The sequence below is a fragment of the Labrus bergylta genome, chromosome 2 (genome assembly GCF_963930695.1).
Source record: "Labrus bergylta chromosome 2, fLabBer1.1, whole genome shotgun sequence".
Taxonomy (NCBI): domain Eukaryota; kingdom Metazoa; phylum Chordata; class Actinopteri; order Labriformes; family Labridae; genus Labrus; species Labrus bergylta.
Window position 1 is genome coordinate 22,406,699 of NC_089196.1, and position 26,578 is coordinate 22,433,276.

The 26,578-nt window shown below is 39.9% G+C and overlaps 2 protein-coding genes across 3 annotated transcripts; one reads left to right on the forward strand and one right to left on the reverse strand.

Annotated features, from left to right (window-relative positions):
- Positions 1 to 26,549, reverse strand: pi4kab (phosphatidylinositol 4-kinase, catalytic, alpha b). Of its 2 annotated transcripts, XM_020643873.3 has the most exons (55): positions 26,393 to 26,549; positions 25,115 to 25,231; positions 24,453 to 24,546; positions 24,045 to 24,133; positions 23,877 to 23,949; positions 23,526 to 23,788; positions 23,261 to 23,327; positions 22,361 to 22,509; positions 22,199 to 22,264; positions 21,993 to 22,089; positions 21,697 to 21,888; positions 21,481 to 21,581; positions 21,232 to 21,361; positions 20,203 to 20,332; positions 20,004 to 20,099; positions 19,706 to 19,889; positions 19,023 to 19,126; positions 18,543 to 18,711; positions 18,404 to 18,454; positions 14,721 to 14,829; positions 13,932 to 14,068; positions 13,691 to 13,824; positions 13,508 to 13,590; positions 13,346 to 13,416; positions 13,097 to 13,221; positions 12,909 to 12,990; positions 12,575 to 12,658; positions 12,142 to 12,231; positions 11,664 to 11,783; positions 10,826 to 10,840; positions 10,585 to 10,677; positions 10,339 to 10,495; positions 10,117 to 10,244; positions 9,820 to 9,978; positions 9,416 to 9,567; positions 9,196 to 9,303; positions 8,958 to 9,085; positions 8,329 to 8,487; positions 8,129 to 8,208; positions 7,826 to 8,025; positions 6,617 to 6,707; positions 5,333 to 5,500; positions 4,638 to 4,691; positions 4,426 to 4,546; positions 4,202 to 4,331; positions 3,125 to 3,268; positions 2,955 to 3,025; positions 2,763 to 2,869; positions 2,506 to 2,610; positions 2,265 to 2,390; positions 2,017 to 2,137; positions 1,541 to 1,700; positions 1,352 to 1,441; positions 1,166 to 1,249; positions 1 to 1,074 (listed from the first exon to the last, which is right to left on the reverse strand). In XM_020643873.3, the coding sequence occupies exons 1-55, from the start codon at positions 26,489 to 26,491 to the stop codon at positions 1,023 to 1,025; spliced, it is 6,309 nt and encodes a 2,102-aa protein (XP_020499529.1). In that variant the 5' UTR covers positions 26,492 to 26,549; the 3' UTR covers positions 1 to 1,022. The 2 variants fall into 2 exon arrangements, with proteins under 2 accessions (XP_020499529.1, XP_020499530.1); XM_020643874.3 differs by lacking the exon at positions 10,826 to 10,840.
- On the forward strand, positions 15,149 to 18,553 carry serpind1 (serpin peptidase inhibitor, clade D (heparin cofactor), member 1). Its single transcript, XM_020643875.3, has 7 exons — positions 15,149 to 15,251; positions 15,432 to 15,699; positions 16,006 to 16,649; positions 16,801 to 16,949; positions 17,079 to 17,203; positions 17,304 to 17,448; positions 17,592 to 18,553. The coding sequence occupies exons 2-7, from the start codon at positions 15,440 to 15,442 to the stop codon at positions 17,781 to 17,783; spliced, it is 1,515 nt and encodes a 504-aa protein (XP_020499531.2). The 5' UTR covers positions 15,149 to 15,251; positions 15,432 to 15,439; the 3' UTR covers positions 17,784 to 18,553.
- Positions 26,550 to 26,578: the final 29 nt, after the last annotated feature.

The following is a 26,578-nucleotide window of genomic DNA, read 5'->3' on the forward strand; positions in this document are numbered from 1 at the left end:
TTTCTTTAGCTTAATAGATCTTTATTTGACTTTATATCTTCTGCATTCTCATCCAAAAGGCATGAAGATAGAAAAGGGGAAAGGAAAATGGGCCATGATTATAAATATACAAAGAGAGGCAAAGTCTTTACAATCAGTAACATTACAGTGAGGCTAAAGCCATATGAACATGGGGCACAGCACTTTAGATAACTAAATTCATTAACTTTCACCAAAAGCTGCATTGAACAAAGGCTACATGGTAGTTAACACTCAACTTCATGCAACTGCCCAACATTCAAGCTTTGTCTATAACTTTTAGTTCATACAGGCGGATTGATGTGCATATCTTCCCTCTTCGTTTGGCAATGCTGAGTATGCAAAACTCAGCCCAGAGTGTTTCCAAAAGCAGAGGTAACTGCAAAATATACACTGTGTAAACCATGCCTATACAGTCACCACAGTTCAATACAAGACGAGTACCATGCCACAGGTCAAAGTAATCTGACTGGTCCATTAAAAAAAGAAGCACAGTAGTACAGTCAAGTACAAGATGACAGATTAGGCCACATCGGTCAGAACTGAAACCGGTCGACTTCAGCTACTTCAAGTATCAAATCACATTCCAAACCCCATCTAAAAATCGACAGCTTTATATACCCACATTCATAAATAATAATACAAATCATCGAGAGATTGGCACAAGCTCATAATGAGTATTTACTGAACGTGCAGGCAAACAAGAGTCTCCAAGTGCACACAATTCATGATGCTAGAGCGATGGAATAATAACATAGAATAAAATATAAACATTGGCTTTGAAATCAAATAAATAAGGCATAAAACAACTAATACAAGGAAAATACAGTTCTAAAGGAAACAAGATGCTAAAGCAAACTAAAATGTCCAACATCCAACAATCAGCAGAAATAAAAAGCCACAATCTTTGAATCATGAGATCAACAAAGGCACACACACAAACTTGTGCATGCACACACAAACCATGTACCAGCCAATACAAACACATGTTCAGGCACACACAATTAGTATGGGATCTGGTTTTGGTAATACTGGAGCATGTCATAGGTTTTACTCCTGTAAGACAAAATAAAGACACGTTAGAAATGTTTTTGTAGGGACAAATCTAAACAAGAAGATGGTGTAACGTTTGAGGTTTCATTCTGACCTGTTGCTCAGGAAGCAGTTCTGAATGACTTTGATGATGAAGGAAGCTGCATCTTTCTCGCTCAAACCAGGATTAAATCGTTGCCTAGGTGTAATGGAAAGACATCATGAAGTACCTGCCATTCAACCTGCTTATGATCATTGAGTTGAGCACAAACACACAGACATATTCTGACATCTTACTCACTTGAGAAGTTTGATGGTCTGTCCTCTGAAACAGGGGAGCCCAGTGTCCAGCATGAGTGTAACTAAAGAAACCACTCCGTCCATGTAGGGCCTGATATAAAAACAACAAAAAAGACAACTCATCTTTATATCACATGTTGGCCATCTTTAGGCGTAGAAAACATTTGCTTTAGGATTTCTGCATTCTCACCTGACAGCCAGGTATCCCCTCACACACATCTCCATGAACCATTTGAAGGGAGTCGCCTCCATCTTCCCGCCCATGATCATCACCATCTCATCAGTTAGCTTGATGTCCGGCTCCCAGCCGAGGTTCCCACCAGGAGAACTTTCAAACATGAACCCAAAGTCTGGAAACACATATTTTAAGATATGAACTTATCTTGTGAAAGGGTTGAAAAAAAACTTTAGAAGGAATGCTGATGGTTGCAAGGGTTATTAATAACAACATGGTCTCACAAATGGACTGAAATGTTTTTTTTTTCTTGTTTTTTTCCATGATCGTTGATCCAAAATATTAATAAAACTATCTGTCTGTCTTTAAACTTATAAGAGAATGCAGTTGAAATTGATGAGTTAAAAAATGTATCAAGAAACTTTTTAAGCCTCGGGTCTAGTACAGCTCTTAATTAAATTTTTTTAATAACTTTAACACCTGATACACACCGATGTGGATGAGGTGGCCCTGGCTGTCCAGCATGATGTTGCCGTTGTGTCGGTCTTTAATCTGCAGCAAGAAGAGCAGCAAGCTGTAGGCAGCCATGCTGCGGATGAAGTTGTACCGCGCCTGAAAAGAGAAGTGTTAGAACAAGTTTCAGATTAAACTACAAGTGATTACAATACTTAAGCACTGAGAAGATTTATTCACATTTACAGCCGTAAATGAATCACTGTTGCTTGTATTTTGCGTTTACCTTCTGGAAAGCTAGTGTGGATTCATCTCCGTACTGGTTTCTGAAATAGTCGTACATGCCAAAGTCTGTCTGTCGGCCCAGCTGGTCACGAGACTTGCAGTCTGGGATGCACTCGATCACTCCACACTTTTAGTGCAACATCAGAGACGAGGAGATTGACAAGTGTTTTGATTACAGGATAAGTTCATCATACAGTTTAGAACATCGTGGTGGAAAAATAAGTTTTATTTTTTGCACGTACTCCAGGAGCTGTGGCTACCACCCTGTAAGGAAACACGTAGAGATCCAGACCCACAAGCTGGAAGATGTTCTTAAACAGGCTGATGATCTGAAGAGCCAGCATGTCCTGTGAACACAAAGAAAAGGCGAGGGAGTTTAGGTATATATATATATATATATATATATATATATATATATATATTATATTACATAAGATATTATTGAATGAATTGGTTAAGCAGTCTAGTTAGGGAAAGGTGAGGAGTTTTGAATATAGACCTGTCGACAGTCATCTCCCACTTTGAAGATGGCCGCCTGCCAGCAGATTCTCTTTGCCTCCTCTTCACTTTTCTCTTCATCTACAGAATCTGAGCGACACTGCATACCTGAGAAGATATGAAAGACACACGGTTTGCCTGTGCATATATTTGAGTAGAAAAATATGTTAGGTTTATTTAACGTGTGCTGTACCTTCTTTTTCCAGCTCACTGACTCCACACCTCTTGACTTTAAACTTGGCCAGGTAAGGAGCTTTGGCAGCGCTGCAAAAGACATCGTTTGATGTGGTAAAATGTCACATTTCTTTATAGTTTGTTTGATTACTGTTACAAGCATTGCAAAAGATTGTTTTTTAGGCCCACCTCTGCATGGGGGTCCCAGACTTGTAGTCTATATCCAGAACTATGGCCTCTGGGTTACTGGGCAGATAACAGCCGGGTTGGACTTTGATCTGTGACATGGTTTCCAGGCAGGCCCTCTTCCTCTCCTCCCCTTTGGGAAAAGGTCTGATAAAGACAAACATTAATCAGCTTGAGCTCAGAGTTTCCACATTTTTGTGAATCAGTGTGTGTTTGTAAATGTTTATATTGTGTTTTTTTTCTTATTCTATCTGTTATTGTATTGCTGCAAAGCGACCTCGGTCTCAGTGGGTTCTCCATGCTATATTAAAGAATATATAAATTGTGTAGCATGCATGGGTATCTCACTGAATGACTTCAGACCACAGGTGACAGTCGGGCTCTGCTGTTATTCACAGAGGGGAGTCACTGGGGTAACAGAGAGTCAAACCAGGGGATGGAGAAGTTTCCACCCTGGACAGTTGTAATTATCATTGTAATGAGGGCTGAGGGGATCTTTGCCTGCCTCCTGTGGACTAACAGAACACTCTTGATAAGAGGCAGCAATAATGAGACCTGTCAGAAAGATGCTCATCAGCTTCAGAGCGTTTACACTGAGAGACAAGTGATCTGTGGCAGAGGGATACACAACACAGGACAGCATCTTCCAGAACAACAACATGAAACGAACAACAAAAGGGATTTAGAGAGTAGCTCACAAAACATGGAACAAAACATGGAAGCTTTGGGGAAAATTAGTTTACATTTCAAAAGCAGCTGAGAGATAACCTAGAGGGTTCTGTTTCACAGAAATGTTAAAGTTTGGTTCAACTTTGAGGCCTCCGGCAAAGATAAGTGACTAAGTTCAAAACTATTACTCATGGTGAGAGGTGTGTGTGGGGAGTGAGGGGTTGAAAATATTTTCTGCCAAAGGGGGGACCCAACAAAAAAAAATGTTTGGGAACCACTGACTTGAAAAACAGTAGCAAATATGAATCAATGTGATATGGTAATGTTGGGAAAGGTGCAGCAGGAATGTAAAAAATGTTAAAAAGACCCTCCTGTTATCAAAAGAGTCAGATGAAATGGTCGTTCTCATACTTGATTATGGCTGACACGTTGATGATCTTGTTGAAGAATTCAAACTCTCTCTGATAGAAATCTTTGGCCGGGCCGGACAGAGAGCCAGTGATCTCCTCCACCATCTGCTCCAGCAGCTCGCCTATGTCAGCTGCACCGAGAGAACAACATAGTATTATGCACTTTAGTGACAAAGTCTTGTGGAGTGAATGAGTCCAAAAGAGAGGGTGAAAAATGAATCTCACGGTCTTTCTGATTTCCTTCCTCGTCCAGGAATATGTTGGTCTTCATGTTCCAGATAAACTGGTGAGCCAGAAGCTGAGACTTCTGAGCGGCCCACAGGATGTACTCCCTCACATAACCCATCTATACCGAGATCAACACAACACATCATTTAACCATCTGACGATCTGTGGGCTTTCAATGCACTGACTGACTCATAAAACCTGATATTTACCTTATCGTAACGAAGGGCTTGGACAATTTGTGGAATGTAAAACAAAATGGCATCCTGAAAACAATGGAAAAAATATTATTGGTTGAAATCATATACAGCGGTTTCTCACAAATAAAGAGGGCAGTCCCTGACTCATGAGTGATGAGGTCCATCAAGTTCCATCAGCGCCCTATTTCAGCGAGCAGACTCAACAAATTGTGAGAATCTCAATCTGCAGTTTGATTGAGCCTGAGCTGCGAAATTCTGAGTTTCTGGTTCTAGAGCAGACGATTTGAGTTTGTTCAATCCACTCTGAGAAGGTTCAGTCAAAGTTCAAGAAGAAAAGCTTCTTTCGACGAGATAAGGTTGACAGACTCAGTTACCACAGTAACTGACTCAGAGCTAAGGTTTGCCTCTCTGTCTGGATTGGGCTTGAGTTAACCCTCATTCTCGGTTTGAGTTACAACTCAGGCTTCACAAATTCATAATTTTCATTAATCCACCGTTCTGAAACAGGGCCCAGTTCTGTCTGTCTTTAGGAAAAATCCATTAGGCACATTAGATTGAATTATATCATTTAACAAACTCAGATGTGACGGTGTCTAATACTGTATGCTACTTAAGGGGACCATGGTTGAGTAAAAGCACAGAACAAAAGTATTCGACACAATTGACAACAGCTCATCCTTTACATTGTGCTGTATGTGAGAACTTACAGGAGGAAAGGACCTGAGCACTTTGACTCCGTACTGAGCTGTGAGGGGGTGAGGAGGGTACAGGGAGGAGAAGTAGGACAGTCCAGTTGGGGGATCCGCTGGGGCCCAGCACAGGATGTGACTCAGCTCTGGAGAGTCAGCATCGATTGTGTGCCATGTTACCAGGAACTGAGGAGACGCAAAAAGAGAGAGAAGAGAATGACATATTTGTAACATTATGTAAGAAAGTCAACACAGATATCAGAACTGAGTTATGATCTTTTCTGAGTGCAACATGCAACACAAGATTAATGATTCCATATCCAAACATGACAGAAATCTGATGCAGGGTTCTGACCCCGAGCCTGCTAGTGTGCTAACTAGCCCCCAGAGGATGCCGTGTTTATTAATCATTAAAGTGACAGGAATAAACAACTATGAAATGTCAAGGAGGATCATTTGCTAAATTATGAAGCCTTATGGGAAGGCCATGCTCTGCCTCCCCTGCTTCTTCTTCAGACAGATAGGAGGCTCATTAAGAGCTCAGTCAGGTGAAACTAAACAGAGAGGAGTGGAGGAGGCTGGAGGGAAAGAGATGACTTCAATAACACACCAACAAGTGATGGAACATACAGCCTCATGACAGCACAGCACTGAGAGACAAACAGTTTGTTTCTGTTTATCTCGTGTCCTGACAAAACAAACCACTTAAAAGTTTTAATGAGAACATGTTGCACACTTATAATCAAAGAAAGTCAAAAGAGATTCATGACCCCACACATTATCTGGCCCATGTGGATAACTGTATTTATATATATTGGCATGAAGATTGCAGTAGCCCTATATAAAGGTAAGTCAACTGCAAAATTAAGTCCTGAAAAAGTTCCAACAGGTGTTATATTACATATAAAAACATAGAAGGCAGAAAAAATGCAAAGAAAAGATTAAAGAGTCCAGTGGGAAGACAGTGAAGCAGCTTAGGAAGTAGCTAAACTATCGGCTATGGAGTTTAAGATACATGGAATTAAAGGGGTCTTTTTTTCTTGATGCCAAATGTATCACATACGCACAAGACCGGATTGGCCACAAAAAAATTGGGTTGAATTACGGAAGGTCCTATATCACGTCAAGCTGCTTTGACGTCCACTCAAAACCAAATGAGTGATCCTAAACTTACTTACCTAAAGTTTGTCCCTCTCCCCCTGATTTTATAATAATCTACAATCAATACATAAGAATAAAACCCCCACAAATGACTCCAAAATAACAGCGGTCTGTTTGTATTGGCAGAGGGGACGGCCTCACCTTCACTGCTTCTGGAACATCACATACAGAAGCCGGGTCCATTCTCACAAGGCGGGTCACCTCAGACACAATAGCCTCTGTGTTTTTAAATCTGAGAAAGAAATACAAAAGTGTGTATGTAATGCCCAGTGAATGACTTTATCTGTTCAGAGTAACTGTTATTGTCTCGACATAAACTTGCATATACGTTCTTAAAGATCATTTTATGTCCTTAAAGCCCACATGCCATTTGTTTTTGGAGGGGGGGGGAATTATGACTTGTGTTTCAGCAAAGAAAAAAAGCCATTATTTGTGTATAGATGATTTGCGCTGTAAATTGTTATGTGAGAAAGGTTAAAGGGTATTCATAGCTTTCACGTGACGTCACTTATAGAACCGACCCAGACCGATCAATAATACATAAAGCTGCCTGTATGATTGTAGACTTTTCATCCTAAAGCGATGTAAGGAGAGGGATTCTCCTCTAAATATCAGCAATATCACTGAAGTTACGTTCTAGTGTTACGGTTAAAAGAGTGACCATGTTAACTGATGACTTTCAGACAAGTGCGACTGAAAGTGTTCTAACAAATGCCTCTTTGTTCAGTTTTTGTATTCTCATAATGTCAAAATTACTTATGAGATATGTTTTAATGAAAGCCAAACAAATAGGCTTTCGTTAAGACACGTAACTTACGACATTCAGACTCACTCGGCTGACAGTCACCAGTTAACATGGTAACTCTTTTAACCGTAACACCGGCACGGACTTTGCCGTTTCTAGCGATATAAATAGTGTTCGGTGTACTGTTAAAGTATCGCAAGTGCCCCAAACTCAAAGTTTATCTTATTATCTTAGTTTTGCTATGGTTTCCAGGTGATGTGTCGTTTATAGATGTTAAATTAAAAGCCCATGCTGCAGTTCTACAGTGTTTTCAACGGTAGCCGTTACTTTCCTGAGTTTGTCTGTAAAAGAAATTCAGAAATTGTAGCTGTTTGTAGACATTAACACCTCAAGTGAGCCTCTTAATTCCTGCAAACTTTATTTTGTTGTGGTTTGACTGTCATTTGTTATTTACAGACATTTAAAAATTCACTTAACTGTTTTTTTTTGGGACACTATCATAGTCTTTTTTTTTTTTAAATGTCACATTGTTTCAGGAAAACTGTCATACTTTCAGCAGAAAATTATGAATACTGGGGTGTAGTACTTTATGTCTCTCTGTGTACCTGGCAGGCAGCTGCAGAGCAAGGTAAGGTGCGATGCTCCAGGCCAGGTTGACATTGTCCTTCCACTGTTTTTCTGTGAGACTGATGTATTTGGACCTCCAATTAGCTATACTGGTCTCCACTGATTGTTCAGTAGAAATGACGAGCTCTTGAGCGGACAGCGGGTTGTACCAGATGGTCAGACGTTCAATCTCACTGGCCTGGTGAGATGAAGGGAACAGAACTCATCAGAACAGAACATGTGGAACTAAGAAAAAAGATGTGATGTTAATTTTTCATATTTATGAATGTTCATGTTTTTACCAGTAAAGCCAGTAATAGAGTTCGGCGTTTCATGTAGTATTTGTGCAGCTGAGAGCCTCTGTTGCTTTTTTTAGACAGTCCTGAAACAGAAACAACAGATTAGTGCTACATATGAAAGGAAAATACTGAAGATCCATTACATCTATGAATAAGGAGCAGAGTAAAGCTATAATTAAGTGTAAGCATTGAGAACATTTTACCTGATTTCTTGGATATGGTGGACATCCCAGAGGACAGAGGGTATGTGTTGATCCATCCCTGAGCCACCTGCTGCCTTTGGCCCACTGCTGCATCGAGACTGCTCCGACTATCTGTCACTGCCATTACAGACAGGCTGTTCACAGACATGTCCTGAGGATCTACACAAAAACACACCTGTAATCTGTCCTATTGATAAATACAGTTCAAATGTAAACTCCTAAAACAGATCGTTAGAGAATATTTGTGAACTACTCCTAGTTGGTTGCCAGAGTCTTTCACGCAAACACAAAAGCTAGGTGGTATAACTGCTACACTTTCCTCAGGTAAGTCATGATGAAACATGTAAACACAATCTTGCAAACTTTACATTATTTAGCAACGGTTAATGCATTATTATATTCTAGATTAAAAACTTTCTTCGGTATTGGGATGATTACAGATGTCTTAGTGTATGCCATAAAATAAAGAAAACCATCTAAAGACCTAGAGGGATGGAAACTCTGCTATAAGACACTTTAAAAGAAAAAAACAATATTTCTAATTGATACAAAAAGTGTGAAGTGCCAGGCTGTGTGGTATTTTTGCTACTTGTCATCATTACTGACACACAGCTCTCTCAGTCCTGTACCTGGAGGAACCAGCTGGCTGGCAGCCAGATACTTCTTGTCCGACTGCAGGCTGGCATAAAACTTGATCATGATGCTGATGTCTTCTCTGAGCCTCTTATCTGTCTGAGTGGGAAATTTGGGAGCAACACTACACAAAAAAGAGATGGCAAACAAGTGAGATGACAGACAGAAAATTATAAAATCATACCCAAGTTGAGTTTTAATATTAGCAATGGAAGCAGATTAGAAATGTTGTACCTGAAGTAGTCAAAAGCTGTGGAATAGATCTTCTCTCGAAGCACATTTCTGATGGTGGCATTTGTCACAACATCAGCATGCAGAAGAGTGAGACCCAGAGTCAGCAGCCTGAAATAAAGAGTAGTGATTAAAAAACAGTGATATCAGGTTTGGGTGTCATTAGTTCTCACAGCTGATTATCATAGCATATAGTGTTCAGTGATGGTACGGGATGAAGTACCTGAATCTTGGTCCAATAGCAGCCACATGTCGGTTGAGACTGCTTTTGGGTCCTCCGACACTCAGAGACAGAGATCTTTGCAAAATGGTGGCAAAAATCTCCACCTGGTCAGCGCTGCTGTACTTGGCTATCTCAAACCTCTGCACCAGAAACTGGGGGGGGGGGGGGGGGCAGAAAAAAGGAGTAAGTAATTTCAACCCTTATTCAGTTATACTAATTTTCCAAGTAAGTTTAGTTAGAGTTAAAAGACAGCTTGAGTTACAAAAGTAAAGAAAATCACATTCTTTGAATATTTAGCTGATAATAAGTTAACACATTTCTGGATGAAGTTTTTATAACAACTTAATACTCAGTATAAGTGGGCAATAGAGAAGACAAAAAATTGGTATTTGTCAATGACTGACCTCTATCCAGAGAAAGTGAGGGATGACATCAGGAGCACAAGGTGCACATTGACTCTCCTCTGAGACAGCCAGAGGTCCGGCCTCAACCTTAGTCTCTGAAAATAAACCCATCTTCTTCTCTACTGTCATCTGCCAAGCTCCTGCCATCTCACGCATAAACTAGGCAGATGGATAAAGGACATGAGAGTTAATTTATTACTATTTAAAAAAGAAAGAAAAAATATATATATATATATCAAAATGCACATTGATTTACATAATTCATATGATATTAAGAAAAGTGATAGATAAACACACAGGCACTTCCACCCCGTTGTGTGCAGCCAGGAGCCACTCCCAGCAGGCGATTGCAGTTTCCATTCCGTGTTCTGTAAACATCTTCAGAGGAGACCAACACAGATGGTGTAGGAGCAGAGGATCACAGTCTGAACGAAGAAAAAACAGAAAATTATCAGAACTAAATCTTTACATGATTGGCCATTATTTCTGTATCCAAATGAAATGAGGAATCCTGCTCACTTTTGGTAGTAATTAGCAAGGCAGCCATCTTGAACATGGACTGGGTGAAGGCCTCTGGGTTTTTCTTGTCCAGAGCGCTGGTCATCTGAAGGATTATCAGTTTGTTGAGGTCTGACTGGCTGTGAGTTGCCTCTGAGAACTGGATCATGCCTGCCACCTGAGCAGCACATAAACAGACGGGTATGAATTACTCTTCTCGATGCAGAAAGTCTGGCGAGCTCCATCACTGTCAGGAAATGTCTTCACCTCTCCGGTGTAGCGGTTACGCAGGTTGAGTGAAGCCATGAAGTTGGAGTAGTCCTTCTTCACACATTCTGGTCTCTCTGTCAACTGGGTGGTCTGATGAAAAACAGAGTGTAGGGGCAACTTAAGGCCACACAGTCGCTGGCTGGGAAGGCAGGTTACATAGCTGTTCTGTAACAGTTCTGGTTATACTTAAGGCCTCATGCCTGAGCCCTGTCTCACTGTATAAAGTTTTCAGACCAACCTGAGGGTAAGCAGCCTATGGTTGGCCACATGGTGGAGGACAGCCCCAGCATAACCCGTCAAATAGCCAAATGGGCAACCAGCCAACAAACCCACCAATCCATTGCAGGTAAGTAACCAGGTAACCAGAAATCCGCAAACCAGCCAAGCAACCAGGTAGGTAGTTCGGTGCAGTTTAATAAAGACAAAATACAACAAATGAAGCAAATGAAAAGACAGATAAAGCAGAATGCAAGCCAAGGAACACACAAGAATATGTAGGGCAAGCAAAAAAATATCACAAAGACTATTAAGCAAGCACATATAGACGTACAGAACCGTTAACAACTAACAGCTACACCCAGACGCTCAGAGTTTATAAAGCTACAGAATACACACAGAATTAAGCACAACAAATAGTCATGACTATCAGTGTTAACAAAACTGCAAAAGCTTTAAAAAAATAAATCTAATGGGCATATTTAAAAACTGAATTTTTATTGTTCGACACAATTTTAATAAGCACAAATCAAAAGGCCTCAGCGACCAGTAGTGTAAAATTGATTTTGGATTAAAAGTTTGAGGACAGTCACTGATGTTACAAAGCGCTGTTTCTTCTTTATCCTTAAAAAGTGACAGGGCATCACCTACATTATTCAGGATCCTCAAGCCTCTGAAGAGTTTAGAGCTACCCTTTAAATAAATCTTTGTTATACTGTGAAAATGACACTGAAGCCTTTTGTTGTGTCAACTACATATTTATACCAACAATAAAATATTCTTAGGGACATGAACTGAAAATCTGCCAAAAGGTTTTGTGTGCAAACTTCGAGGGATATCAACATGTTTGTTGGACTCACGCCTAGTGTAGTACTCTGTCTGTTGTAGCCTGCTAAGTGCAGTATGCTCTCTGTAGCCATGGCCAGGCCTGTGTGCTGGGACAGTCCTGACACCCAGTTCTGATGCTTGTTTAAGTATTCCTGAACAAGAAAGAGAGAAGAGAGGAAATATGAGTCAGTAATGGTACAACAATTATAAATATACTCTGAAGCCAAATGATCAAATGGTAAGTTGTTATTTATGAGTAATTTTAGTCAAAGAATTGTTTCTTAACTCTATAAACACAACCAGACTGTAACATACTTTTTACAACTTACTTTACTGATAGCTGTATTGTCTCTTTAAATTGAAAGGAAGCAGTCAGTATTTAAAAAACTAACTTTAATGCTTTATCTGAGTTTGTGCTGAAACTCTCTGCAGCGCCGTATTTCTGTTAATCTTTCTGATGCTGAAGAAGAGTTCCCTGCTCCCAGGAAACAATAAGATAAAGAGTTGTACCTGCAGGTGGGACTTTGTGACTGAAGGGGCCCATTTCATTGCCTCTTTCAGGATCTCACCACAGCGAGCAGCAAAGTCCTTCACTATGCTCTACAAGAGGATGAAGAAACAGTTTGATTACTTATGTGATACCATTTATCAAATACAAAAAGGGCTTGTAAACGATCAATTTAAATAAAAATTAAAACACAAACTGCTGGGAAAAGGTAGACCTCCTCTTACATATCCCTCTGATACAATTTAAGTTTAGTTTGTTAAACAAATGGTGTGATAAAAAACCTCCCATTAACTTCCATCACACGGGATTAATTACTTAATGAACAGCATAAACAATCCTAAAAGGACAACTGAACAAGAAGCGGCTTCTTGATGTCTTTCAAACCAGTGTTATGCTGCTCTCTAGTGGTCAAAAGTGTAACACAATCCAACTCACCTCTCGGGCCTCATATGTGTCAGGTACTGTGATCCTGTACGGGGTGTCTGGAATATCATAGTAAGGCTGATCCTTATGGATGTCCTAAATATAAAGGAACAACATCTGTTGAAACTGAAGCTCACAGTCACACCCATGTTATAACCTGTTAGCCTTTTGTAACAACCCAAACAAGTAAAAATAGTTGAACTTAGCTTTAATTCCACACCTAACACCTTTTTATTTGATGTTGAATTTAAGCTGCCGTATTTCATTCCACACCTCTTGATGTTATTTATAGAGATATAAACCGTTAACCTGGTGCTGTGCTCTTCACACCAGCTCTCATACTTACAGCACTTAGTGAGAGTGAGAGTGTCTGCAAGATGTCTAACATTGTCTTCAACACACGGCCGCTCCAAAGCAGATGGGGAAATCTGTTAAAAGGTAAAAACCCATGAGGAAAATAAGTAAATATATATCTATATGATAATTATGTAAAAACCTGTAGGAAGGCAAGGCTCTTAAACCATTACTACTCACGTCTCAGCCAAACCAGAAAGGTATTTATCTGCCACTCTGCGGATCCTCTTGTGTGTATGGTTAAAGTTGATCAGTAAGAACTGGGCATGTCGCTCCAGTTCTTCCTCATGCTCTTTGGTCTTGGGCTGAAAAACATGAGAAACATGCTGTCACTGTCAGTGATGAATGATATATACTGCCATCAATACATTCAGGCCTCTGCAATTGTGTATCATAACCTTTCATTTCTATAGAAACCAAAGTACCTACCTTTTCTGCCATCATCTGGAGAAAGACATCAAACACCTTATCACCAACACATATGATGCACTGCATCATGCCTGCAAAGATAAGAACAGGAATTTGACAAAAGTAAATACATAGCAGGGGGGGAAATACTGAGTGCAACAATGAAATAAATAAATTCCGTACCGGACTTGTCTTTCTGGATGGCTTTGTCTTCAAAGTACCTAAACATGACCTGGAATCTGTCAGGATCATTGGATCGTAGCATCCTGAAAGTGTGCAACATCAGAGAGAGATATTACAAATCCTCATAGTCTGACATCACATTATGTCAGAAGTATCCAGACACATGAGTGAAATGGAGCTGACCTCATGTATTCTAGTCTGTAGACTGAGAGCAGGTATGTGGACATGGCGAAGTCGAGCTTGTTAATGAGGGCAGATCCTTCAGGAGTAGGGTCCAGGAGGTTGCTGATGGTTAGCCGGAGCTCACTTAACTCAGCCTGGAGGACAAGTAGGGACAGTTTAAAAGTAAATTAAAAACGTTTTTGTTTTATCATATAATGTAACCACCTCACTTCAAGAAAGAAAATCCATATGAGCTCTGTACCGGTGTGACTGTATCATTTTTCAAAGCTGAGTTGTACTGTAGCTCAGAGCGCAGAGGTTCTCCGCTGGGGAAGGTGAGTAGAGGAGACGTGGTGGCGATCTCACAAACTCCTTCATACCACTCCTCTGGCCAAAGCCCTGAATGGACAAAATATATATTCAGATATTCAGAGAGCCACAGGACTACGAATGATACCTGTTGGGATGCTAAATTCTCTAATTTGGATCAAGTTTGAAGACCTTTGAAAAAACTGTTGTCATGTTTGTGGTTAAACTTGGCTTGATACTGATAAAAGCGAACCCAACCATCTATCATGTTTAATTATTACAAAAATACAATGTATTCCTCATTGGGTAGGAATTGAATCTTCCTAATTAGTTAAAAGTACATTCACCACCTTCTAACAGTAACTTAATGACACTTCTCTCTTTTGAAAGCTTAAGGAAACATGGCTGAGAAAATGGGACGCATGCCCTTCAAATGAAGTTAAAGGGCATTTTGATGTTTTAACATTTTTATCTTTTAGAAAGTTATTGGCTATTTATTCTTTTTTTTTTTTTTTTTTTTACAAAACCTACATTTAAATATCAGCTCCAACATTTACTATGACTAAATGACTGAAAACCTTTATTGCCACTAGGGGGATTTGCCTTGCACATTGAGCAAACGCAATACAAACAGACATATACAGGACAGCCCATAAAAACAAAACCATTCAAAAATTTAACAAATTAAAACACATCATTGGTATACATGCAATTTACTGACATCAGTTTTTAGTTTGCTCACCTGATCCTTCCACAGCGAAACCCATGACCACAGAGTACAACCAGAAATCCCTGAACAGCTTCTGGAGACGCGGTTTGGCCTCTTTGATTGGTGGAAGCCTTCTGGTCAACTGGGAGTTACAAAAATGGACAAATAAAGTGGGTTAAAGACAGAGATAATGCAAATTATCACATTCTATTTAAAAGGGATCTCAAAGAAGATTGAGACATTTTGGAGACATATTTTTATGCTGAAAGTTTAAATGTTATCTGAGTTGTTCGACACACAATACAATAAATATATGATAAAAACAACCAGCTGCAGAATATCTCTCAAACCTGTTTAAGTTCATGAAATCTGAGTGTTCTTAACAAACAAGTTGAATTGTGAGGAGTTAAAGGTTTTAGTCAGGCACAGCACCTTTTGCTCTGTTTGATCTGGTCTATTTGTTCAGGAAGAGCCCACATCAAAGTTCACTTTTGCATTCAATTCTTTGCTCTTCTGTCCTATAAACAGCAGCAGCACAGCACTTCCCACCAGCACACAGTTCAGGTAAGACATTTTACTGACAGAGACTGCCATAAAGGACATTTATATCCAAACCTTTTCTATGTTTAGACAGTGAAGACATGGATTTATGATATGGATTTATTGGAATGTAATTTTTTCTAATCTACTTTAGTATTGATCTGATTTTTAATTATATACTAATATGAATTTGCTCTGCCTAAGCCTTCAGTATGTGGGTCATCGCTGTCATCTCTTTGGCCTGTCTGCTGGTCAGTCCGTCTCTAGCCGGGATCAAAGACCTCGAGTCTCACTTCACTGACCCTCAGCCGGATCCCAGAGGCTTTGAAGGGGGGGCCGTGGATATAGAGGCCATCCCGTTGGAGTTCCACAAAGAAAACACGGTCACTAAAGATCTGGTTTTTGACGGTTTTGATGATGAGGATTATATTGATTTCGATAAGATCCTGGCTGCTGGCAATGACGACTACATGTGAGTGTTAAAGTTTGTTCTCCTTCTGTTGGATTATATGAAAAAAAAAAAGATTGTGAGAAGAAGCTGAGGTGTAAAGTCATAAAAGATAAATGACTTGTTTATAGTTGGTCTAACAGAGGTTACTCTCATCATAAACTTAGAGTTTCCCTAATAGCTAGAAATACTTAAATGTAAAAAACTGTATTTAAGCACTGATCTTAAAATGTGCAAAAATAAACAGTTACTTTTTATTTAGAAAATCACCAAAACAAATGTTAATTTCTCCTTTAACTTGCTGGATAATGAGTTTATGATTTTTTCCAGTGAGGGGGATGAGATAGATGATATCCCCACACCAGCTCCAGACATCGACATTTTTGCCGAACCCTCCGACCCAAAGATTCGTCGGGCCAGACTCTTAAGGCTGTTCCATGGTCGTTCTCGCCTCCAGCGTCTCAATGTCGTTAACGCCCATTTTGGTTTCAACCTCTATCGAAGTCTTCGCAATGACGTCAACCAGACTGATAACATCCTGCTGGCACCTGCTGGGATCTCTATCGCCATGGGGATGATGTCTTTAGGAGCCGCATCAGGAACCCACGATCAGATCTACCAAGCTCTGGGATTCGCTGAGTTTGTCAATGCGAGCCATCACTATGACAACACCACAGTGCACAAGCTGTTCAGGAAGACAACACACAGGCTCTTCAGGAGGAATTTTGGCTACACACTGCGCTCTGTGAATGATGTCTACGTTAAGAAGAATGTCACAGTGAAGGATACTTTCCGTGCAGAGACAAAAAAGTTTTATTACGCAGAGCCGCAGTCAGTGGACTTCAGGGACCCTGCTTTCCTGAACAAAGCCAATCGTCGCATCCTGAAGCTCACCAAAGGGTTGATCAAAGAACCACTAAAGAGTGTAGACCCTAATATGGTGCTGATGCTGCTCAACTACCTGTACTTCAAAGGTAAGTGAAAACACTGACCGCCACCTACTGTCAAATCATGAAAGTGATTCAAAGATAGCAGAAGAACAATTAGTTTTATTTGGTAACCTGGATCAAAAAGTGAACATACAACTCCTATCTGAGTCTTAACCTTATTTGTTTGTATTTTCAGGAACATGGGAACAACAGTTCCCCAAAGAAATGACTCACTATCGCAACTTCAGAGTTAATGAAAAGACAACTGTCCGTGTGCCAATGATGACCAATAAGGGGAACTATCTAACTGCGGCGGACCATGAACTGGAGTGTGACATCCTACAGGTGGGCGGCCAACACAGATTTAAAACTTTAACTTAACCTGCAGAGTGCCACACTTTTTAACATACCCTGGTAAACCTAGCGATAGAATATTAAGCTGAGTTGAATAACAATAATGTTTTGTATTTTCAGCTCCCATACACAGGAAACATCAGCATGCTCATTGCTTTGCCAAGGAAGGTGGCTGACATGAGGAACTTGGAACAGGAGATCTCTCCCACTGTTGTCAACAAATGGCTTAAAAATATGACAAACAGGTGCAGACAGTCTTATAACAATACACAATACGCTTAAAGAAATATGCAAATCTGGTATAAATGACAAACATGAACAAAACTTTCCTCTGGCTCTCTTTAGGACTCGAGAGGTGGTGATGCCTCGGTTTAAACTGGAGCAGAACTATGACTTGATTCCGAATTTGAAAGAGATGGGCCTCACTGACCTGTTCGAAGAGAGCGGAGATTTCTCTGGAATGACCTCTGAAAAAGTTGCCATGAACTATGTGAGTAATGCTAAATCAATTATAATTTCACTTAGAGCGCTTTAGTGACAAAACCTAAACCTAAATATTCAGTCACCTGGACACTTGACCACCTGTAAACAATCATCCTTACAAAATAATAAGCCTTCTGATCTCTCCTGCAGCTGAAGCACCAGGGAACCATCACTGTGAATGAGGAGGGCACAGAGGCTGCAGCTCTGACCCAGATGGGCTTCATGCCCCTCTCCTCCCAGATCCACTTCACTGTGGACCACCCCTTCCTCTTCCTGATCTACGAGCACCGCACAGACTGCCTTGTGTTCATGGGCCGGGTTGCCGATCCTTCACAGAGCTAAACTTTACCAAAAAAACCCTTCTGAAGAGCAAAATTATCCTTAACAATCTAATAGTTAGTAGATGTCAATAATGGCCAAAATATTCTGCTAATCAGCTGCAGTGATTGTTTTGATAAAAGCCGGGTACTTCTAGAAGTACAATATGTACATGTAACATCAAGTAATGAGTCTGTATGTTTTTGTAGTGTCTTATTCAACATCAAAAATTCTTATAGAGACAGGAAATATGTGGAGCGAGAGTGGGGGATGACATGAACCAAACAGCATCATGACCGGGAGTCGAACCCGCGACCAATGCAACGAGGACTGTTGCCTCTGTACACGAGACGCCTGCTCTACCAAATGAGAAAAAAACAACGCTCCACTTTGAGCCCTCTAACAACATTCAACAGTAAACCGGTGACACAGATTTTTGTACTGCAGCTAACAATAATTAACTAACAGTATTTGTGGTTAGAGTTAAACACTAACAAGTGAGGCACTGGAAATCTCATGTAGATCATTTAACAGTGCTCTAAGTAGGAACTGTTACTATACTATATATAACACAAATTCTTATTTTAAATGATTGGCAATGTTCTCTGTCTGAGCAGCAGTTTGTGCAGACGTCACATACTCACCACAGCAATCACTGGAATGAGGACTCCAAGATTTCCAGCACTGCTTGATGACTACAGGAGATAAGAAGCCATTACTAATTAAGCCACGCTGTTAAGAATTTCCTGTTTTGTTTAAATGTTGATGCATTAAAGCACATACCTTCAGCGCGGGTCCTTTGTCCGAGGCCCTTTCACTTGCTCGCTTTCCTTCCAGGCCAAGCTGTACAAACAGTTCTAAGAGGTTTACCATCAGTTCGTCCACCAGTTGCTCCCCCTGCAGGTTTGCTGCGATGTTAGCCAGAGCGTTTATCACTGCCAGGGAGCAGTGTCTGGGGGAAACAGTACAGAAAGAGAAAAAGTTAAACACATTTATACCCAATGAAGATAAACGTTTACATGACCCACAAGATATTGTTTTACTGTAGATATCAACAGAACACATTAATTACAACACATACAAACCAGGTGAAAAAAAATATATATATATATATATATATGTAGTACAAGAATAGTCTACAACTATCAACCACTTAGTAGCAGTGAAAAAAAAGCAACATAAATCAATGCTACATTTCCTGCTTCCACATGACACCCTGGTTCACTGGGTGATTTTGTGCTGCGAGTAAAAGCAGATGCTGACCTGTAGCCATGATCTCTGTAGTCTTTGGTGGCTGAATAGACCACTGAACTGGCCTTCACACTGATCTGCTGGAACAGGTTCCACACCTCTTGATAGATGTATTGCTATAGGACAGAAAACAGTTAGACAAAAATAAAGACAGTCAAACAGAGTTGCGAAGGCATCAAAGACTTACTTATTAGAACATTTATCATTTTCTTATTAACATGAATAACATGCACATCTAAACTGAGAACTGAGGATTTTGTAAGTGATTTGTATCTTCTATAGAAAGTCTGATCCTTTTTCAGTCCTTTGCTAATTGTAACCTTTTGCATTCTGGGTGTACTGGCTGTCAAAAAACACCCCATTACACTCCAGTGGGTTGTAAACTAGGCTGCTGAAAACCTACTCTTAATGCACTCTGCACTGAGCCAGTGAACACCAGCCAGCAGGTTTCCAATAATTACAGCGTGTCAATCCTTCTGGGTAAGAAAAACAACATAACATTGCAGCTGTTTAAACAACTGTAAAAAAAAAAAAAAAAAAAAAGTCTTATTTAATACCACACACATCAAAATGTTTGACTACACCAATGGTTAACACTTTTAGATGTTTGCCTGATGATTCTGCATTCCTATAATAAATACCCATTTACTCGTAAATGTACAATCAGTCAAAACGCTCTTAAAATGTGAACTCACATTTCCTGTAATGACCATGCAGCCAAGCTGGTCGATGATGAGAACGTCCAGCTGTGAAGTTGGCTGGCAGAACTTTTGTTGAAGGATTTGTAGGATGTGCTCCATCACTTTAGGAGTGTCTCTCAGGGCCACCGCGATGTGGCCCAGGGCTCGAATTGTGTGATCTGGGATCAGATGTGCATCTCTGCAAGAGAGACACATTTTAAGAGAAGCTGTTTATCAGTGTCCAGCTCTTGAAAATGTTCAAGTTGGACACAAGGCACATCTATTTCATGTTTCAACAATCAATGCTGCTCACTTGTCATTCTCCTGTGAGATGTAGAGACGGTTGGACAGACTGGCAAGAAAGGCTTCCACTATCACATGATCCATGGTCAGACCAGCTTTAAGACATCTGAGGGATGAGAAACACACAGAGATGAACAACTAAAGTTTGTTTAAGCACATTGAAGATGTTCTTTTGTAAACACATGCTGTGACAGATGTTTGAACCTGACCTGCAAATGTTGTCGATGGAAATGTCTCTGAGCTGCTCATACATGGACGGCTGATCTCTCCTGTTTGGCAAGACACTGAAGGTGGACTGAGAGTGCTCATTGGTAACATTTATCCTTATATCTCCTGTGGCTGCAAGCAAAAAGAAAAGAGGGCAAATTAAATAAAAACACACAGCTTAAAATATATTATATTTGTGAACAATGACAAAGGTTTGAATTTAGCAGGAACATCTAAAAACAATGTTATCTTCTATAATGTAACATCCTTTGAGCTTACTGCTGTGACTACTACTGCAGTGAGCAGCACAGTAAAATCAGTAACCTCAACTGAATTTCCAATAGTCTGTATGCTCATCTATAAAAACACAGGAAGGATCAATAGAGAATGACGGCCTGTTGATGACAATGACGCAATTAATGTCAGTGTTTTCACCATAACACTGTTGTCCTACTTCCTTTAGCATGCATCGTGCTGTACTTGAGATGAGGAGTTTTCTGCTTGATGCATATGATTTTGTTGTTTTTGACTCCATGGTAGACTCAATTTTAATTGATTTTACATGAAATATTCAAAAACTCTAGCTGTCTGCACATTAAATAAGAATAAATGTGAAGTCTGAAGAACAACATACTGGACTTACTTGAGCCAGAGCAAAGTAATACAAATAGTATTAGTATTCTACATTGAATACTATGCTGGAAGCTACTCAGCTCTACAAATACAGAACGTCAGAATATCAGAATGTTTTAAATGCTTTAAACAAGAAACATGAAAACATTTGTTACTGTCATCACGCGAATGTGTGTGCATTGTAGTTTGGTTGTGTGATTTATAACTATGTGTAACTTATTATCATGCGTCTCATCTTGTTTGTAATCAGTCCTTGTGTCACTGTTTGAAATGGGACTCACAAAAGAGCCGCATATTAAATCAGACTTTACGATAATGTCTCTGGTACAATACATCAAATAGTGGCAATGACTTCTAATATTGTGGATGGTAACAAATTCATAAATAATTATCTGTACCCGTGTTATACTGGCTGTGATACTTGTAGAGTTTTATAAGAACAGGGGAAGGAACCACCAGGAAATCCCTGAGAGAGGTTGTGGCTGAGTGAGCCACTACTGGAAACCTCTCACACAGACGTCCGAGGCCCTGAAAGAGGGGAGAATTTATTAATATCCAATGAATTACCAGGAAATAAATTAGTTAATATTAGATTTATTTTGTCTAAATAAAGTGATCTAGTCTCTTTTTACTTTGTAGTTAAATACCTGTAGGCAGCAGATGAGCAGGGGCATGTGAGCAATGATGACTTTACTTGAGGTTTTCGACTGCAACTTCTCGGACAGTTTGGTGCACAGATTCTCTGCTCCTAATAAAAATAGAGCAGAAGGGGAAAGTGATGCAACTAGAACAAAAGAACACGTTCAAACGGCAGTATGATATTGGCATCTAAACACAGCTCACGCTCTGCTGCAATTGATTACCTTGCTCATCTTTGACGGCCCACACCATGAGGTCCACGCAGGCAGCGTTGGCTTGGCAACGGAGCTTGAGGGGGCTCTGTTCCCCCTGCAACCCCCCCGTATCATGAAGTACCCGCTGCAGCTCTGATTGACTGCTGCTAAACTGTTCCAGTACGAAGTCGTGAACCTCCCGCACAAATCCCTGCTGTAAGGCTGAGAAACATAGTGATTTAAATTTGTATCATTATATTGGACTATATGTATACAACCATGTGTGGCTTTAATGCAAAATAAAAAAGACACTTGAGATGCTTTACCTTTCATGTAGAAAAGTGTGTCACGCAGCATTTTGAACACGCACACATAGAGAGGGTCACTGAAGGTTTTGTAATAGAGGTTGATTCCAGGATTAGACTTGAAAGAGAAGAAAAGAAAGACGATAATTTCACTAATATTGGCATATATTAAACTTTAGATTTGCATTTATTTATTTTTTTGTCACAGATGGTGGTCATATGGTTACCTCGATAACCTCTGTCATTGTGGCGTCCAGGGTTTTCAAAAAGGAGTCTGAAACAAACCTCTTCACCTGTTGAACCACACATAGCCTTTGGTAAAGGTGCAACATACAGTATGGGAGAAAAAAGAGCCAGAATGCAGTTTGATGCTTGGTGTTTTTCTGTACCATGTTAAGGAGCTGTCGTAGCAATTCAAGTGGCACCTCAACCTCATTTCCTCCTACTCCCAAGAACAGAGGAGACAATGAGAAACTGGAGCTGACTGTCGAGAAGTAGTAGTCAGGGTCCACTGTGCTGCTGTCTGGTTGGTAGGCACCTGAAATGTTAGAGACAAGAAGAAACAACAAACATTTAAAGCATAGGACAAAATGAGTGGCTGCAGTCAGGGTGCTGTGTGTGCCAAATGACAGCTGGGATCAGATCCAGGCCCCCCGCGCCGCCATGACCCTGAACTGTACAAGTGGTGTAGATAATGGATGGATGGATGGATGGATCCTTTTTGATTCTGATACCAAAAACTGATGTAACAGTTTAAGATGTTCTAGGTAGTTGAAATGCCGTTTCTTTTTCATTCAAATAAATGACTCACCAAGAGAGGAAAACAGACTAACAATAAACAAATGTATAAATATGAGAAGGAGCACCAGAGTTGTCTTATGCAAGGTATGATCACTGTACAGCAAAAAACCTCAAGTAAACAACAAGGCATAACATTTATTGGCTCCGTCTGAAGTGAGAATTCTGACCAATATAAACGGTAAGGTATGAGTTACATGGTATATTATGTAATTTGACTGTACTGTTTGTCATTATATAAAGAAAATTAAAACTTTTTGTTAATAAAACAGAATAATTGCAAACTGTTTGGCAGGAAAACTGTGCCACAATGAAGCTTCAGCGTGAAAAAAGACCAGAAGCCATCCACTGTCAATAACTATTAATTTATTGCCCGAGGACGTTGATATTAAATGAAGCTGATTGTTGAAAATGATATGCTTCGATGAGTTGACTGTTAACATTGGCAAATACCAATTATATTAAAGAAAATTGTGTTTTTAAAGTTTTACCTTCAAAGTAATGTTGGCCAGGGGCTGTAGGAGAACAGGGTGAGTGACCTCCTGGATCTGAAAACACCTACGACACAAACAAGTACAAAATATTTCTTTAAGCACTGGGAAAAACATAGAAAGAAGGCAAATTACAAATACAAATTCTCCCTGGCTTTTTGTGAAATTAAATCACAAAGCTATTTCAGTCTGCAGACATTTTTAATTGTCCTAAATACACAACCATGCCACCATTTCTAAAAGTTATATAAAACCATGTACAGACCGGTAGAGAAGCATCCAGGTTGGTGCCTGTGGATCTACGCAGACTGTCACTTTGGCACACTGTGAGCAGTGAGGACGGCAGAATGGAGCGAAAGTCATTGAAGGACCTGCGTCTCACTCCCTCTGTTTCCTCTGTGACGCAGCGAGCTGGGGGAGAATCTTTGGGGAATAACTTGGACAGCAGGGCTTCTTCTGTGTTGCTGTAGCGGCCAAATGCTCGAGTCATGCCCAGCAGAGTGGGCACAATATACCTGCACAGGTAAACTAGAGACAAGAAAGAATCTGTGAAGCTTTTCGAAAAAGACTTGCAATATGCATTTTTTTATTTTATTTTTTGTGTTTGCTTGTGTACCTTTGTCATGGTTATCAGGCGTTTGGCACATGTCCTGCAATGCCTGTAAGACCTCCATTAAAGTGTTCAAGATCTGGAGGGGGGAATCAGTGGAAACAATATCTTAGCTATTAAGTTCACTGCGCCCTTATAAAAGACTGATATATCATCAATCCTTTTTAATCTGACCTCTTCTCGTGAGTCTGGGTCCCTCTGAGCAACATCTGCCAGAAGAGTTACTAGACAATAGCTGAAGTTCTCTGCAACTGGGAGAAGATCTGAATAGAAAGAAAAGACAAATCAAACATTGAAAACTGTACAAGAAAACTTTACTCAGAATGAAATTCATAGGCTTTTTGCAATGTCATATTGGGTTTATACATTTGGCTGCCTTATGTTTTTCCTTCCGAGGGGAAACCAACATCTCATGGCATCTTATGGATGTTATCAACTCTTTCTCAAAATGTCAATATTCATATGAATTTGTATTGAAAACCGATAAGAATGGCCACTCACATTATTCATTTCAGTGATTTGAGGGAGTAAACTAAGGCCTCTGTAAAACAAAATGCCACTCTATAAGAGGATTGTTCTTACCCTTTCCTTTCTTGCCCGAGCTCTCTTCGATCCATTGGACCCGTGGTAGCCCTCTCAATAGGCTCAACAAGTAGGAAACAATTGTGTCTTTGTGCTGCCAGGGAAAAGCAAAGCATTACACCACAAACAAATGCACATGCTGGCACAGAAAACCATTTTTGATTCCATTAAAATAACTTGTAAATCCAACAACAAATTGGTTTTCTATTCATTCTGACGCAGAATACAATCTAGCTCAATGATAATAAGTCTGACATTTCTTTAATTCTAGGTGTGAAGCTATCATCTCCACATAATTAGATGCCTGGGGAGCTTTTCACACGGTGTCTCAGAGTGATGAGGTTAGAGGCTTACATGGTCAGCTGCATGTCTAATCAGCAGCTTAATCAGATTATGAGAATAAGCGTATCATGGTGATATAGCCCTTTGAGAGGCTGGGACTGGGAGCAAAAGCTGACAAATAGTAACATAATAACGCTAATATTGTTTTTATGTATAGCACACTAATGTAATAATAATACCCCATTGTGTAGTGTTCCAGTCTAAAATCCACAACATAATCCTGCCTAAAGATTCAAACTTTGTTTCCTCAAAGTGATGATGAAATGTGACCACCATGTTGAAAAATCTGAACAGCTCAACTTTTACTGACCACCACCCACCTGTAGGCCAGATTCCACCAGAAATACAGCCAGTGCAATAACAGCATCTCTGCGACGCACATCCAGAGTAAACACACCTCGGACTTCCACTGGACACATACATTGTAGCTTCTGGACCTGAAAGACCCAAAATCAGCAGTCTGTAGTTACAACTCTAAAAAAAACACACAACAATTTAATTGCATGTTCCATATTGAGTTTTGATCTTAGCTGGAGAACTTCGGGGAAAATCAAGACATTTTACAACTGGTTATGCACACACACACATGACATCTATGCATGTGCACACATATGCATACGTCTATGCTCATACACTTTTTATGACTTGTAATGTTTTATTAGTTTAGTTTAGATGTTTATTGCCATTTGCACAGGTACAGGACAGTACAGGTACATTGGAATTCTTGTGCGTTTCTTCCTGATTCAGCTTCTACAAAAAAAAAGTGAAAATTAAATATAAAATAGAATAGCATTGTAAGAAAAAAAAAAAAAAAGAGTACAAAAAAGTTAAAATAAATAATTTGTATTAACAGCTAAGCAAAGATATAATACAAAAAAAATAAAAATAACAAGGAGCACACTGTACAATGAAATTAAAATATAAATATGTTTTCTTATTGCACTTATTATCTCTTATAATTATTAATATTAATATTATAGCTTAACAGTGTCAATACAGGGAAATACAGTCAGCTCCAAATTAACACACACTGATCATGTTAGTAATTTACAGAGGCCTAAATGCTTTAAAAAGTATCAATGACAATGTTTTGAAGTTTGTCCTGGTATGCTTTTTAATTGGCTGCTCCAGGTAAATATAAATATTTGCCAAACGCAGCTCTTTCCAAACTGACTTATCTACAGATTGGCAAAAAAAAAAAAAAAAAAAAAAAGTACTTGCAACAGATAAGTCACTGTCTTTTCTTCCTGAATAAAGCACACAGTGAACCCTGCAAACCTGTTCGACTGCAGTGCTCATCAAGCCTCACTACTCTGCCTGTGATGCAGTAAACAGGCACCACACAACGGAGCGATGACACTCTTTTCCAGCATTTCCAGCAAAAAAAAAAAAATACTCTATAAAACATCCCGCAACCGTAATTCACAAACACAAACGTGAAAAGAAACCTCAAATATTACCCTTACTGTCAACGTCACTAATCAAAATAAGCCACCGTCTGTGCGGAAGCGGAGCTACACCCTGAACTAAACTGTTGCTGAGCGATTCAAACGAAGCTTATTAATGTAAAATTATCTGCCGGAGTCAAACTTCCTCACCTTTTCGACCGTGGCGGGACGGTGGGCAGCAAGAGAGCGGGCCAGTGACAGGACTGTGTTGAAGTAAAACCCTCTCGTACCACCTCCCATTACAGACATGTTTATCCCCCCCCCTCTACATCAAACAAGCGAGATTCAGCGAGGACGGAGAAGAAACAGGCAAACGGCGGCAGCTGGGCTGAGCCG

Coding starts and splice junctions, on each gene's coding strand:
- serpind1 (XM_020643875.3), top strand. CDS start 15,440: ATGTGGGTCATCGCTGTCATCTCTTTGGCCTGTCTGCTGGTCAGTCCG. Junction 16,950..17,078: donor TGGAGTGTGACATCCTACAG/GTGGGCGGCCAA, acceptor TTGTATTTTCAG/CTCCCATACACAGGAAACAT. Junction 17,204..17,303: donor CTTAAAAATATGACAAACAG/GTGCAGACAGTC, acceptor GGCTCTCTTTAG/GACTCGAGAGGTGGTGATGC.
- pi4kab (XM_020643873.3), bottom strand. CDS start 26,491: ATGTCTGTAATGGGAGGTGGTACGAGAGGGTTTTACTTCAACACAGTC. Junction 22,090..22,198: donor CAATGACAGAGGTTATCGAG/GTAACCATATGA, acceptor TTCTCTTTCAAG/TCTAATCCTGGAATCAACCT. Junction 9,979..10,116: donor ACAACGGGGTGGAAGTGCCT/GTGTGTTTATCT, acceptor CCATCTGCCTAG/TTTATGCGTGAGATGGCAGG.